At 29.5% G+C, this 17,116-nt stretch overlaps 1 protein-coding gene across 1 annotated transcript; it reads right to left on the bottom strand.

The window, feature by feature from the left end:
• Positions 1-843: 843 nt before the first annotated feature.
• Positions 844-6,485, bottom strand: LOC118056818 (serine/threonine-protein phosphatase PP-X isozyme 2). Its single transcript, XM_035069182.2, has 8 exons — positions 6,224-6,485; positions 4,727-4,879; positions 3,522-3,584; positions 3,363-3,448; positions 2,222-2,297; positions 1,872-2,140; positions 1,718-1,796; positions 844-1,333 (listed from the first exon to the last, which is right to left on the bottom strand). Exons 1-8 carry the CDS (start codon positions 6,362-6,364, stop codon positions 1,283-1,285), a joined length of 918 nt encoding a protein of 305 aa, XP_034925073.1. The 5' UTR covers positions 6,365-6,485; the 3' UTR covers positions 844-1,282.
• Positions 6,486-17,116: the final 10,631 nt, after the last annotated feature.

Raw genomic sequence — 17,116 nt, 5'->3', positions numbered from 1 at the left:
AATATATATATTTAATTAAAAAGGAACCTAAAACAAATTAATCGAGTCAACCTAAGTTAACCTGTCAAATTCACGACTTAAATTATGAGAACGATGATAACCATATGAAAAGTGAATCGAAAAAAATATTATAAAACCCAATTAAAAAATATTAAATTAAAAAAAAAACTTAAAAATAAACAGAGTCATCCCAAATTAACCTGTCAAACCCACAACTTAAATCATAAATCAGGATAACCTTATAAAAAGAAAAGAAAAAGAAAAAAACTTGAAGTTAAATTCCTAACTAACCAATGTTAAAGAATGAAAAAAAAATCAATTAGAAAAAACAACCAAAAAAATAAATTAAGTTAACCTAGGTTAACTTGTAAAAGTTACTTTATGGATCATGAAATCAAAATAAATTCATCCTGTAATTGGTCTATACTTTTAATGATATAATATTAAAGATTAAAATTAAAAACAAAAATTCATGAGTATGATATGATATATAACCTAACAAATAAAAAAATTATGAAGTATAAAATTAAAATTGAAAAAAAAAAAAGACTGTGTTGGTAAAAAATAAAATTGAAAAAGAAAACATAAAAAAAGGGATGAAATTAAGTGGAAAAAAAAAGGCATTATTCCAAGAAATACCATTTTACAGATACAGCTACAATAATTTGACCTCACACCCTTTTATTTATTAATTAATTGATATATATAAGAGGAAAACTATTGGCATTCTTTGATTTGTCACAATAAATAAATCCACAAACTAGAGATTTAGCCTAGTGATGCTAAAATCCTCGATCTTCCATGTTAGCAGGAGCATAGGACAGCTAAAAAGAAAACACACGATAGAAAATACTCAAAATTTTATTGTCCGAAAAAAGACAAAACAAAAACATATTAGAGAGTAGCTTTCTTTGCTTCCTTCTCCCCAGACCCAATTTTTTGCCATCATCCTCCCACAAGCACTCCAAGTGGAGCAACCTAATTTTACAAGACCCCACTGCCTGTCCTAAATAAATGATGTGGGTCCCATATTCCATGACCCAATCGCACATAGCGTAAGACATCACTAATATTGCACAGAAACATCAAAAAATGGTGACAGAGGATGCGAGAATGATCCAAACATATAAAAGAGCAAAAGGCACTACTCTTGCTAATCATTTCAAGAGTTGATCATTGGGTAACCTTACCACCGTGTGAGAGAATTCTTGTCCGAACCACCATAAATTTTCTTCTCCGTCCGTTCACTTGTCCACATGATAAAACTTCAAGTAATCAAATATCATAAGAAGTAATCAGGTGCTGGTTTTTTTGCAGGTGCACCTCTTGATTCCTGCATCCATGTCAACTTTTCAGTGCACAGCACATAATATACAACTAGAATGACAATGCACAGAGGCAGCACGCAAAAACACCTTTCATGTTTCCTTCAACATTTCTAAAACTTGCAACACTTTATCCCAATCCTTTTCAAAGATAATTATATTGAATTGAAAGTGTCCATTTAGCTAATAAGCATATGTATTTTTGGTTAATAATTCTTCTAGCATAAAGGCGATTTTTCCTGAATTGGGTTTGTGGGCCAATTATCCAAGATGTACCCAGACAATTTATATTGCATAAACCTGCTATAGCTCACGCTATAGATGATCAAATACCAAAGCCATTTGTTTTTAAAATGTTTTGTGATCACTTTCTGGAGATTGTTAGTACGAACCGGTGGAGCAGCATCAAACACACGAAACTGCTTGTTAAGATTCTCATCCAGCTCAAGGATTGCAGCAACATTACCGCATCTGCAACAGATTCAAAGTGAGAAAAAACCATTACCATTGAACAAATAAAAGGGAGAATCTTATATGCTAATTTACCTGTAACAGTAGTTTGGAGCTGACCAGACAGTGACTATTTGGTTCCTGAACATCCACTTATACCCTTCCATCACCAACTGATGAGCACGACATATGTAATCAATATTGTTAGAGTGGTTGAAAGAAGTGACCACACTACCACCAAATAGAAAACCAGCACCACGTGGACTCAACCCCCAACCATCAACAATATCTTCAGGATCTGACCAGAGAAGATCACACATAGCACCATCATGAGGTACTTCTTGCTTCCTATCAATTGTTCGAATCTGGAAAATGGGTTGTGTTAGCAGTTATTTACACAAATCTTCAATGAGGAGAAGAAAAGCAAGCTGGATGGATTCATCAACCTGATCCAATGTTGATATAGCAGGAGAGAGACCACCATGAACACTAAAAACCTTATTCTCAATGAGAGCTGACAGACTGATAAACCAACATCACAATTAGAACTGAAATATTTTGATGGAAGCATCTTAAATGGGGAGAAAAGGAATGACAAATAACAGATGCTTAAGTTGATTTTTTATGGTCCATGGAAGTTATAGTGATATGGCAAGCAAACATATAAACAAAAACTTTTCAATGGCAAACTTCACTTTCTGTCAGTAAGGCAAATATTCCTAATTCCCATATTGAATCACATCAAAGGAAAAATCTATCATTCTGACATGATACTGAACCATCAAAAAGAGGAAGCTTAAATACTTTCTTCCAGTCATACTGAAATATAAGCAGTCAAACCAGGGCACCCATTAGAAGGAAGACACCCATCAAGACCTAGATACATCATTACTGTGTTACAGAGGGACACAAGGCAATCTAAAGTCTGATAAAAATAGTATGTACCTAACCAGTCAAGTACCAGATAATTCTCAGTTTGCTATGATACAACACTGGACAGTTGAAAAGAAAAAAGTTTTAATGCTTTATTCCAATCCTACCATAAGATAAGCACATTCAGATCAGGGCTCAGACTGGTAAGAAGATAGCAATTAAGTCTTAAAATCATGGTGACTGGGTTAAAAACAAACACAAGGTAAATTAATGCGTAATAAAAATTGTGTGCAAGTGACTTGTCGATAATTCCCAATGCCATCTGATTGTCAACAGTATCCAATAAAAATTGACTACAGATGTCTGACTAGGCACAAAAGAAGCAGTACAGAATGGATTTTGCCAACATCATAAAATTTATAGCTTTCACGCACTTGCAACCCTCTTTCAATAACTACCTTTGCATCACATGACAGTCAATTGGATGATGAACATTATGAGCACCCATGATTAGATGGCAGACTGTGCAATCATCAGTTGGACATCCAGTTAACCATCCCATAAAAAATCAGCTGTAACTCCATAATTATTAGATTTTATAGCATCCAACCCAGCTAACTTAGATGTGCCTCCCCTCTCTCTCTCCCCCTCCTTCCCCCTACCCTGACCCCCCTCATTTTTTGGATAACTGTTTTCTCTAATTTATTAGCATACCTCATGTAATCAAATATATCGGTGCAATATCTCCAAACATTCACTGAGCCATATTTACGCAAACACTCATCATAAAATCCATACACCTGTGAAGAAAGTACTGATGTCAAAATCTATACCAAATGGAAGTTCAACACCAATAATCATAAGAGATCTAACCTGTGTTATCTGACGGCTCTCATGATTCCCTCTAATGAGTGTTATCCGATCTGGATATCTCACCTGATGATACAAAGTTATTAGCTAAAAAGAGAGATGATAAGACAATTGGTGGACATTTATTACTCGATGAACAGAAAAAATCACATTGCCAAGCCAAATTTGACAACGTAAGCTTGAATTCAGGCTGACCCCTGAAGCAATTTTAAGGCAACTTGACAAAAGATATCATAGTACATGACAATGGTATAAAAATAGAAAGACCTCAAAAAGATCATCAGGCGATTATGTTTGCTTATTATTGACCTCTGGCTTCAAGCTTTTAGTAGATCAATGAATTTGGCTAGCTTCATTTTTTACTAGTAAGGTCTTTGTATGTCTGTGGCATTGATGTCAAATTTTGTACCACCAGGGCTTTTTAAGTCCAAAATTACACATAATTTCCCATCTCTTAATGCATTACATCCCTAGTCCATTTAGTACAGAACTTTCTTATACTGCTCCTGCAACTACAGAATGTCAAAATGCCATTTACTAAATCGATTGTCTATTGTTCCGGAAGCTTTTTAACAGCCATTGTCAATTTTCATTTCCATTGTGCTCTCCTCAAATTAATTTACAAAGGGATTTCACCTCCTGAAAAGCCAGCAAAATTGAAGATAGCACTTACCACAGTCACTATCTTGCTAAAATGGGTTTTAAGTTAAATTTTTGAATAAGGAATTCTCAGGTGGCAGAAATGAACCAAATTCTTAGACCAACTACCAATTATGCAATGATTATTATGCCAATTACATTGTAAACATGATCTGTCGGATGGTGCACAAACCTCGCACCAGCATCAAATGTAACATTCCCATGAACTGTAATTATGGTCCACCAAGCAGAGGTTAAAAATAATTACCCCCAGACACAGTGATATCACTGAAAAAAAAACATAATATGAATTGATTTTAATTTTTATTACAATCTATCCTGAAACTACCCCTAGAAAGAGACATGCCATGGAAGCTGCTTTAATGACATCTGACCATGAAACTTTTCAAAGAGAATGTCAGAGTGTTTAAAATTAGAAAAAATTAGTTAAGAAATGTTTAAATATCAGTAGATAGGAAGTAGAAGAACATCCATAGAACCTCCATAATAATAAAAGCATACATATCTAGACAAAGTTACCTTAAACTCCAAGAGATAATAATATGTACCTTAAGGGCTAAAAGAAGCAGAAATGTCTCAACAGAGTAAAATCCTCTATCAACAAAATCTCCAAGAAACAAGTAACTAGTCTTCGGGCAATCCCCTCCCACCTTGAAAAGCTCTTTCATGTCATAAAACTGTCCATGGATATCTCCACATATCTACGCACAATAAAAATTGAATTGTCTTAGTACAAAGATTCAAAACCTCAAACAACATTGGTATACAGAAGAAACACTTCCAAGTAGTCCTGTTTAGACCATTCTACATAGATACAGACTCAAAGGATTATTGTTTGAAACAAAGAAATTATGCATGTGAAGAAGATTGTCATTTTTAAGAGGAAATAATAATATCACAAAACAACATACCACTAAATTCTCAGATGAAGTAGGCAATGAAACAGTAATATACAATGGGGTGAAAACTTATTTCCTAGTGATGATCTGAAATTTTATTACCCCCACACAATCAGAGGCAAAACTTTCACTGAATAATATCCTTCAAAACACACAGCATAAGAGACCACTAGGATTTTTAAATAACCCAGGCATAACGATCATAAGATGCACTTCTTGATTTTTCCTCGTTTTAAGAAAAAGATATTTGAAGCATAAAATTCATGGCTACAGTATGAAGTAGGAACTGCCATATTTGTGTTTGGAAACAAGATGACATTCATTCTCATTCAATATTAACTTTAACAAAGCAAGATAAAGAAGTAAAAGAAAGTCTTACTAGATGCATCTGGAACTAAATCCAATGTTTGGCTTACCCAAATTATGACAACATTCTGAACCTAAACTAAACCTAAGACAACTGAATGGCCAACCTACTGTGTACATTGGTAATACCAAAGATCATTCTAACCCAAAGGTTCCTTGTTCAACATCATCTTCTGCTGTTGTGCAGGAGCGGCTACCTCAGACAGAATCTCGACGAGGAAAATCAAAATTTAATTAATTGGCTTAGAATGATTAAAACCTCAACACATCTCCTATTTCATATGCCAAAAGAAAAGGGGGCATTTAACTACTCCATGATAACAGATTCCATACTAACAGGGTTCTAGCCTCATACCTATTAAGAATAAACAGGACTGCGCATTTTATCTTAAATCAAATGTATAAGTATACTCAACAGAGGAAACTCATAGCAAACTAATAATAGATTTCTTATGGGAGGAAAAGACTTTTCAAATACATATCAAACCAGAAAGAAATCTCAAAATAAAAACTAGAAACTTTCATGATTGGAGTGTCTAATCTTAAAACAGGAAAAAAAAAAAAAAACCTAAATTCTAATTTTGAATTCAATTTTGCAATAATTAAAGACTAGTAAATTTAGGAGTAATAATACAGGCAGAACAACTAATGATACTAAAGCTGTAGAATATTATTCTCGTCAGAAATTAAAATAAAAAATTCAGTAAGAAAGTAACAATAGCAGCAGCCTTTCATCTCATATACAGCAAGAGCAAGTCATTAAAAAAAAGAGAGAAGTACGGTGACGGGAGCATCGACGCGTTGAACGTTGCTCTCTTCGACGAGGATTTCCATAGCTTTGAGGCAAAGAGCTTTCACTTCCGATTCCTTCAGGGGCTCGCACCTCTTCAGTTGCTCTATTTGTCTGTCGAGGTCTGACATCTCTTTTTTCTCTCAAATTCCCCCACCTCCCCTTTTTATTTCTCCAAATTTCCCTCTCCCTCCATCTCTGCATCTACAACAGAGACAACACCTTGATTTTCTTCACTGATGCTATGATATATTATTACTATTATCATTTATAATTCAATTAATTATTTGTCCCGCGACACGCCACGGACCAGGAAAAATAAATTACTTACCAAAAATTATATTTAGATATTAATAATGCATTTTTTTAAAAAAAAACTAATCATTAAGCACGAATATTTTTATTTAATATTAAAATAGAAACATGATATATTTTTATTTAATATTAAAATTGAAAATATTAGATCTACCTTAATTAATATAGGCTACTTTATAAAATTTACGATGATAATCTTAAAAAAATAAATATTAAAGTTTAATTTATAATTAATTAATATTAAAAAATAAAATTAAAAAAAATAACATTTAATTAAAAAAAAACTTAAGTGAACTTGAGTTAACTAAAAAAACTCGTAAAGTAAATCATGCATGTTATTTGATTCTAAAAGTATTTCAGTTTTAAGAATTATTTTTCATTTAATTATATAACAATAAAATGCATGAAAAAAATTTTAAATGAAACATTATTTTTAAAAGGAAAAAAAAACTATGATAATTCTACCGAAATAGCAAAAATAAATCAATGATAATAAATTGTGAAATTATAAAAAAAAATTAAGTTTTGAGTTAAATAAAAAAATAAATCATTCGATAATAAAAAAGTATTAATACATGGGTTTTATAATAATATAGATAAAAAGAAAACCTCAGCCATTAGAGATTTCTCAAAAAAAAATCAGTTGTTAACTTGATAAAGAGATGATTAATTGATAACATAAGCTCATCTCCTACGATATTCTCAATATAATTTCCCTTCACATCTACCTCATATCATGGAAGCAAGAAGATAAAATCGTTCATGACTCTAGATTATGGTAGAGATTTAGCGACATTAAGAATAGTTAATGTTTATATATGTATTCCTTCATTCTCCTTATTCATTGTTATTATCCTTTTAACTATAAAAATACCACTTTAGCAAGGCATTTTCCCTAGCAACATCTATTAATGGGGTGGATAAACCTTTAACAAGAAAAGCACGAACCTTGAGAGGTTTTATTGTTGAAAATTTAGGAGAACTAGTTATAGTAGTGGGAGTTGAAGGATTTCTCTCACTAGTATTGAAACTTAATTTGATGTTTCTAAGAAAACTAATAATAGAAAATAACATTAATTTGATAACCTCAACACTCATAACTTCAGAAGCCACTATATGAAAAATGATTGACATTCTTTATGAAGAAAAGGTCCTTAGTCAAGCCCAACTTTTATAACATATCTATGTTGTCATCTATATACATAGGAGTAAAGGAAAAGGTATAACAAAAGTAAGAGGTTGCCAAATAACAAAAAAATAAGGTAAGTTAAAATGTTAAATAACTTATTAAAAGTTTATGAATTTGATAATATATAATACCCTAGGCCTACTTTTCAACTTGATAATAAAGGTTTCATCTTCACTATATTCCTCTAGTGCAAAAAAATTTTAGAGTTTTTTTAGGGTCGTTTATTGTTTTGAGAACTTAAGGTAGTTTGAAAAGCTATGCATAAGAAAGTGTTGTAAGAATATACCAAATCAGAAATTATAATCAAGATTATTGAAATATATTGTTCTTACTTTATACTTTTCGAGTTAGCCTCTTGTTTGGCCCTCTAACCAAATCGTCAAAGGCTTTCCTCTTAGTGCTTTTACCAAAACACTTCTTGTTAAGTAAGAATATCTCTATCATTTCTTCTAATATAATGGAGTAAAAAGGTTTCATATTTTTCTTGTAAAAATAATAAAACCCTAATGATAGCTCACGGTAGGGGAGAAATCTTGTATATTGAAGTAGGTGAAGTGGTGTTAAATTATCTCAGTAACTTCTTCCACTCATTCTAGGTTGTCAGAAGTTGACTTAGTCTTGTTCATAGTATAATGCATTAGGAAGTGAATGCCTTAGATAAATCCCAATTATATTTCTATAGAATAAGAATTATATGGCTCATAAGAACAATAGTTGTTCTTTTACATTGGATTAATCACCAGCCTAAAGTGTAGATACTTGTATGCAAATATATGTTTTTAAACTTTAATGTTTTTGTTTATTTATTAGAACATGGCCTTTAGTATTTTAGAAGGAACACCCATAAAGATCTTATCCTTAATAAGACAAGAAGGGACATCAAAACATTAGTAAAATAAGAGTTTTTAAAATAAGCTTGGAGTAAACCATTTTATATCTTAATGTATTGATAGCTTGAAAAAGATGGAGCACTTATCAATAGGACTTATCAAAAGCTCCTTACCTAATAGATATAAGCGTTCATTTAAGATTAGGTCATGCCATTCAAAATGATAGTTTATATCCTATATTTGAAAAAGAAAATGTTGTCACATTTAAACTAAAACAAGGAAAGAGCGGTTAATAACTCTTTGTTAGGTTTGATGATGATTCTAGATAGCTTGATAACATCAAATTTTTAACTTTCATTGTTCACTAAAGCTTTCTTGCATCCTACCAAACCATTTGATACAATTGCCAAGGGCAATGCTTGGCCATATTTTGGTTGGCTTGATTTATATATTGAGATTTACATGGTCATTGTAAAAGAGAATCTTTTTTTTCTCAATGTATAGAGTAAAGTGGTAGTCTTTAACTCCATGTAACATTTTTTTTTTATATAGAAAACAAGCCAAGACAATCTCCATTCATACCTCCTAGTGTAGCAATAATGATAGACCAATTGATGTTGGGTAAGCAAACTATGAGATTTTTATAAGAAGAGACAATAATGGGTTTTGATGAAGCGAAACTTGAAGTTGTCATTCATGTTTCTAACAAGAAGAAAATTTCTCAGGGTTCTTGATTGAATCTTTGAATAAAAAATCTCAAGATTCTTAGAGACTTTAGGGATTTTTATGTAAAAGAAACATAAACACCGTTTCTAAAATCTAGAGAATGTACTATTTTTAAATTAAAAAGATTGGCTAAATCATTTGACATGTTATGTATCTTTTAAAACATCATTGACTAATTTTAGGTGTATATAATTATTTTCCACATTATTCTTAATGTGGTGGAGTTAACATTTGAGAAATAAAATAATATAGGGGTATCATTTACATCTAAAATAAAATTACATCCATCCAACATAGAGAGCACTAATTATTCACCATAAAAAAAAGAAAGAAAGTTGAAATCGATCATGAATAAAAAGAATCCACCGAATTAGAAGTGTCATTGATTGACCAGGAATGTTGAAGGAGCAGTTGACCAATTAACTAAATGACTAAATGAACAAAAGTCATAATTGATAAAAACAAATGATTGGCCAATAGAGTTTAAATACGGTAAAGTCATGCAATCTTATTGGGAGTGGGAATCTTTAATAGAATAACTAAAAAAAAAAATAAAGAATAAATTATGATTCATGTATGTGTCACTAGAAGAGAAATTTATTTTGTATTAAGATTAAATATGTAACATTCCCAATTATTACCAAGAAGATTTACAAGCAAAAATATTTTTTATATATAAACAAATGCATACTTAAAATCTCACCAAAATTTTTAATGAAATTTCAGCAAAGTTTCCTTTATAACAAGAGATCCCAAGTTATTGACTAAACTTGTTTCATATTCCAACACAATTTTCTTTACCTGATCCAATTATCCTGGATAATTCCCGTCATCAACCAATATTTCTCAAATAACTTCATCCATACAAATATATTTAGCAATTATATACATATATTTACAGAGTACCATGATTTCATTTCATATTCTTAAAAAACTAATATTACTAGATAATTACAATACACAAAATATGAGCATTTATTTTTGCATTACAAGCAAAATAATATTATAGTTCGAAATGCATATTCTAGATCTAGGCTATATAATCAAAAGATGCAGAAGTAATTTACTCTTGGCATGAATGTGATGACCCTAAAAAGAATACAACATATGATATGTTAATTATGAATAATCAATTAAATAATTTAATAAAATTGGGTTACATTTAAATTCTTCCTTATCCATTCTCTTTTATATTAAAATAATCTAAAAAAGTAATTTTAAAAATAATAATTAATGTCGATATCAATAAATTCTATTGATATTATTAGTCTTCTAATTCCTGGAACAACTAATCAAATATCAATTAATATCGATATTAATAAACTCTATTGAAATCATTAGACTCTCAATTCCAGTAATGATTAATCAAGTTTCAATTAATGTCGATATCAATAAACTCTATCGAAATCATTAGTTTTCTAATTTAATGAATGACTAATCAAGTTCTTCCTTTCCATTTAACCTACTTGGCCGAACCTATGGTCAATAACAAAGGCAAAAAAAATTTTTTTTTTCATTTTACCTCAATTTTGATACTATGTTTATGGACTTTAATAATCATGTTCCAAGCATTAAACAAGTCATTAAGTCAGTCAATTCCCTTAATTCAATATTCTATAATGTAAAACAATACTTAATCCAATAAAACTCATGCTAAAACTTTAAATTAAGTTTTGGTTAAGGTTCTTTATCTCTTAACCACAATTTCTTATAAAAGATTTGGTAAGAAAACAAGTTTTTCCCTTCACTTCTCTTTTCTTCTTCAAACCGCCCCCTTAAGCATCCATTTCCATGGTTTTCCCTTCAATTTCCTTGCTAAAATACCTTGTAACTCCTCTTCGATCTTTTATTTCAAGTATTTGCTTGGAATTTTTAAAGAAAATTGAAGAATTTTGGCAAGATCTCCCCCCTCCTTCTCCTTCTCAATTGGTTGGCCACTCATGGCTTCTTTTAGAAGCCAATAGTGTATTTATATCCCTCTATGTACTATAATATACCATTATGCCATTTTCTTTTTAAGTTTCTATTGTCTTTTCTTTAACTGATTATCTCATCTCATTGACATTCTAAAAATAAATCATGTTTAGGGTTTTGAATCCTTGAAACTCTTTTTTTAAATTAATTATCACTATATTTTATTATCATTTTATTTTATCAAGGGTTTATAAAATAAACCATTTTATTTCATATCAATATATGTATAAAATTATATTTACTTATGAAAATATAATTCAAACCATATAATAATGAAATAGGGTCACATACTAATATAATTGATAGTCGAACTCACATGTTTAATTTCAACAATTTATCTTTTCTTTTAAAGGGCTTTATTTACAACTTTTCATTTTTATTCTTCTTATTGCTTTCATCAATTTTTATGCATTTTGATTTCTTACAAGCTCATCATCTCTTAGAATTTCTGTGTTTTCTTTAGACGATAATGCTTTTAAAACAAGTTATTCCTTACTAAGGATCGAAGACTTGAATTTCCACTTAGGTAATTATTGTTTTGTCACAAGTTCAATACTATAAAATTTTAATTTGCAACCTATACATGCATGGAAAATATTTTTTAAATTATTAGATGTATATTTTCTTAGTGATACCATGAGTGATTAAGCTACAAAACCTTATTTGTAAAGGTTTGAGTATATGTAAAATTATTCTTTAGAGAAATGTTTCTCTTAAGAACGAAGAGGGCTTTCATTTATTTATGTTTTTTTTTTCCATAGGACTTTCTCTAAAGCTCATGGGCCATGGAAACTCATTTGCAAAATTACCAGAGGACTTGAGCTAGATCCAAGCACTGCACTGCACATAGTTTTGATATGGACCAGAGCTTTAGCCCATCTTAAACCTTATATTGTGGGGGTGTCCACAGCAAAACTAAAGGTACCTTTACTATATATATATATATATATCGAATTATTTATGCATTGTTTTTTCCCAAACCCATTTCTATCGTTTTTCTATAAATTTTTTTTCCTTTGGAGGAGATTCCGAGATTTAATCTCAAAAAAAAAAATGACATTTTGGAATGTGTATTTTCTCAATCTTCGGTGAAAAAGAATCGTAGAAAACCGTTTGTATCGCATAATTGCAATTTAAATCTTATAAATAGTTAAATAAAAATGTTTCTTTCTCTCACAAAAATAACTTGATGTTGGCTTATATTTCCTTAATAAAAAAAATACTATTTTAATATTTTTTACAATTGAATCGAGATCATACAAGTGCAACCTAACCCAAGACAGAGAAGGTTTTTTTCATAAATTTTTTTCTTTTCTAAAGTCGAAATTTAAGGGTTTTCTTTTGTTTTTTGTTTTTGTTTGTGAAGTGCTTTTTAATTATTATTTTTCCAATCATAAAGTGTACATTTCCATACACAAGCCGCCACTAAAACCTCCAAAGTCCAATCATGAAGAATAAACAAGAAATCCGCCTCCATTTCGGGGGAGAAAAACAAAAAAGCACTGCTTATTTCCAAAAGGTTAGAAAACCATCGGTGACCACAAAGCTGAACTCCGCACAAGGGAAAGTGCCTTTGCTTACCAAAGCTTTCAAACGGTGGAAGAAAATTAATTATCCATGGGACCCACGGGAGGCCTAAAAGATTTCAAATGTATTGGAGCCATGCCTCGTGATTTTGAATTTATTCTCTGGCTTTCTCCACAATACAGAATTTTATTAGAAAATCAAGGTTCACCCCATGTGTTGACCATTGTGTTGTTGCTCTTAGCCATGGCCTTAAAATTCTTTGGTAGTTGTTGGAGTTTGAATTTCATTATGAAGAAGAAAGACAGAACTGAAATAATGGAATTTCTTCTCCAGAGATTCTGTCTTTTTTCATTCCCAAACGTAAGAGATCTGACATAAATGCTTTTAGCATTGAAAGTCATGTCACATATGATATTTTTTAATATTTGAAAAATTATGACACGTTGTTAAAAAATATATTTGATCTTAAAAAATAAAATCAATCAATTTATTGAATTTATAATATGTTAAATTGTGTAACTTATTTAATTCTATTTTTATTAGAATTGTGATTTATATACTAGGCTAACATATTAGAAAAACACAATTGGTCATGCATATAAAGAACTATCGGTAAAAAATTAAACTGAAATGATTAATTAAATATGAATTGATTGTAAATAATTTTTTCAAAATTAAGGATTAGAATGTAATTTACTCATGGAAATACAATTCTAGACCTAGAAAAATCAACTAAGAATTTAATTTCATGAATTTCTAATTTTTTCTTGAAATAATATAAGTGATATTTTTCATTATGCAAAGTGATATTTTGTTATTTGTAGGGTTATCAAGTCTTTTTTATAAATAGAATGATGTATTTTATATTTTTCTTATGAGTTGATAATGAAAGATCTAATTTGATCGAATACACTTGAAAACAAAAGAAAAAAAAAACATGAGTTAGTACTTAAGACATACAAATCATTTTCTTATAAAAAGGTTTAAAAGATTTGTCTATCATGCAAATTATTATTCGAGACTAGAAAATTAAAAAGCTCGTGGTTTGCAATAACTCAACTTTATAAAGTTGATCAAACTTTAGGGAAAACAAAGAGTTTATGTTAAGAAAATCTTCGCTAAAAAAAAAATTATATATCAAAGCTATTGTTAGACAATTAGGGTTCTTGATTGCATGTTTTGATTGTTATTAGCATACAAAAATATGAGAACTGTTTTGAAATAAAAAAAGAAAGCTCTAGATTTTTGGATATTCAATTCATTTCTGTTATGACAAAGATGTTGAAAAAGAAGTTAGCAATGAGTTTTGACATCATGTTGTGATAATGAGCAAGTGTTATATATATAGTATTAGCCATCATGTCATCTTAAACTTCAAACAAAACATAAGAATATGAATGCCTATGTTATAATAATGCATTTCAAAAAATTATTTAATGTGGCTAACATGTTGAGAGTTACGAGACTTTTAAGAAATTATTATACTCCAAGATAATAAAAAGGTTCATATGTGAATGCTCAAGTTTTATTTATGATTAACATTTATATTTTTACTTCACATTGTAGTTTTTGAGTATTGGATATGAGATATGGTTTTCACATCTATATTAAGAAGTAAGAACTAAAGAAAAGTAAAAAGATTACATAAAGGATAAGTCCATCTATGTATTGACAATATAGAAAAGTTGCAAAATTAGTTATAATAACTTATTATTTAATTTTTTCAAGTGGGCTAGTACTAAAACTTGATTATCGTTATTTTATTCCATTACTTGATTTTAAATGCATATAAATTTGTTATTTGGAGAAAATATTGTTCTTTTTATAATAGTAATATTTACTATAAATTTAGTATTTACACAAAATGATTTGTATATACTTGATTTAAAAATGTCCATGTTAATTATACACAACAAGAAAATATATTAGATAATCAATATCCAATTTATTTATGGAAATGAATTTCATCTTTTTAAAATAAAATTTCTTTTTTTTTTTAAAACGTGATTATATTATTTAGTGTGTGATTTAAGGTAAATAGCTTATTTGTTTATATGTTTTAATATGTGTCTCCAATAAATGACTACGTGTATAATGTCCCTAATTGGTAGTCAAGGAAGGCAGCAAATTGATGTGATAATTTGTTATAAAAACATTATACTTATGAATCACGTGCATTCTACTTGAACAACTTTCATTAACCTAGAAGACATGTCACAATGTCGTTCATTTTTTTTAATGACAAACTATCCTCCAATGTTTTAAAAACATGTAATGAACATGTATTATTGGTATTACATGTTATTTTGATGAAATATGAGTATTTTTTATTTAAAAATATATTAAAATAATAATATTAATTTTTTATATTGTTAATAAAAATTAAAAAAATAATTTTAAATATATATTTTAAAAAATTTCTGCAAAAACCCTCGATGAATTTAAAGCTGTATCTGCTGTGAAAATTAATCTTGTGACCTGCTAATTATTGCTTCCAGTAGTCTGAATGGAAAAATGAATCATGTCAGTCTTCAGAAATAAAAGAAAAATAATCATATCATTAAACAAGACTTAAGTTTACACGGTTAGATACATAAATAATCCTTAAATAATAAAATTAACAACCTGTAATTTGGCATTGCAATCTTCTAGCTGTACAAGAAAAATAACATTTTTAGTAATTAAAGATAAAATTATCATAGCCTGTTTCTCATTTCTCAATAGCTCATTTCTCAATAGTTTAAACTTTTAAATAAAATTACAAGATATGATTTATATTATTCTTTAAAATATCTTTTCAAGTGAAAACTTTTTTAAACTTGAAACTTGTACTTGCTTATACTAATTATATTTATTTTTTATCAAATAAATAGGATATTGATATTCAAACTCATGACCATTAGACTCTAATATCATATTAAAAAACCATCTTGATTCAATAATTTAAATTTTTTAAATGAGATATGAAGATATAATATATAGTACTATCTATTATTAATAGTATATTAAAATAATTTTAAAATATTAAAAAATAAATTAAAAATATATATAATTTTTTTCAATCTTGGTTTTTTTTTCGAACGGTGCCCTGGTCTTTTTTTTTTTTTTTGATAACGTGGATGTCCGGGCCAGCTTACGCGCATCACGACTAATCCCACGGCCCACTGGACATCCTGCAAGCCTAGTGAGCAGGTAAACCGCGGGGTGACAGAGATACCGCACAGGGAGGACCCAAGAGAAAGAGTAAGAGAGCAAACTTTCCAGCCCCACTCCCACTGGGATTTGAACCTGGATTCGAAGGAAAAAAGCTGCCATTCACCACTTGAGCCACGACCCTGTTGGTCGGTGCCCTGGTCTTAAAATAAGCCAGGTGGTTTGGTTGCACTAAGAAACAAATCTACTAAGTTGCTGGCTGATTTAATTATTGATTCGACAATTAAAATATTGATTTAATGAACTAGGTTTGCCGGGCCAAAATTCTCAGTGCTGCAGGAGGGGGAAAAACGTAAGAAATTAAGGTGGTGGAAGTGGAAAAAGAATCCAAGGCTGTCAGAATTAGAGTGATGGATGGAGGGGCCGCCTCCATTCCGAGGCAATCAGTCTCACTCCTGCCTTTTATTAATGTAATAATAATTAGATTGTCTTGACGTGACATTATATGTACAACTTTAAATATTTTATTTAAGATTTTTAAGTACGACTCTGGATGGTTATAAAGAGTTCTTTATCTTTCAAAATCAGAAACATTTATTAAATTATTCTAACCCTGCTAATATCAATAAAACCACTCAGAGAATTCATTGGTTTTTTTAATATCTTTAACGGGTGCTGGGAGGTGTATTTTTTATTATTTTTTAAAGTATAGTTTATTGAAAAATTTGTTAAAATAATAGTATTTTTATTTTTTAAAAATTATTTTTAACATTAACATATCAAAATAATCTAAAAATAAAAAATATTAATTTATAGCAAATAAAAAATAAAAAATTTAAATTTTTAAAAAATAATTTTAAAATGTAAAATCAAATAATATTTTATTGTCTTTATATAATTGTTTTTTAAAGTAATTTTTATAAAATAATAAGTTTTTATTTATAATATTAATAAGTTAAAAAAAGTTATATTTAGAATAAATCAAAATTATTTATTTATTTAATTAAAATTTTGGTGATTGATTGATGGAAAGATAATGAGGTTAATTTAGTCATTATAATAACACGAGCAGCTAGGGAAGGTAGGGCTGCAAAAGCAAAGCACTTAAGCGTGATGGACTGCAATTAATCATTTTCCACGTTTCCCTTTTTCTCCTTCCTTCAACACAA

The sequence above is a fragment of the Populus alba genome, chromosome 1 (genome assembly GCF_005239225.2).
Source record: "Populus alba chromosome 1, ASM523922v2, whole genome shotgun sequence".
In the NCBI taxonomy this organism is placed as follows: domain Eukaryota; kingdom Viridiplantae; phylum Streptophyta; class Magnoliopsida; order Malpighiales; family Salicaceae; genus Populus; species Populus alba.
The sequence above is the reverse complement of the archived record's forward strand: the minus strand, read 5'-3'. Positions and strand labels throughout refer to the sequence as shown.

Coding starts and splice junctions, on each gene's coding strand:
- LOC118056818 (XM_035069182.2), bottom strand. CDS start 6,364: ATGTCAGACCTCGACAGACAAATAGAGCAACTGAAGAGGTGCGAGCCC. Junction 2,298..3,362: donor GATATATTTGATTACATGAG/GTATGCTAATAA, acceptor TTGGTTTATCAG/TCTGTCAGCTCTCATTGAGA. Junction 1,334..1,717: donor TGTTTGATGCTGCTCCACCG/GTTCGTACTAAC, acceptor ACATGGATGCAG/GAATCAAGAGGTGCACCTGC.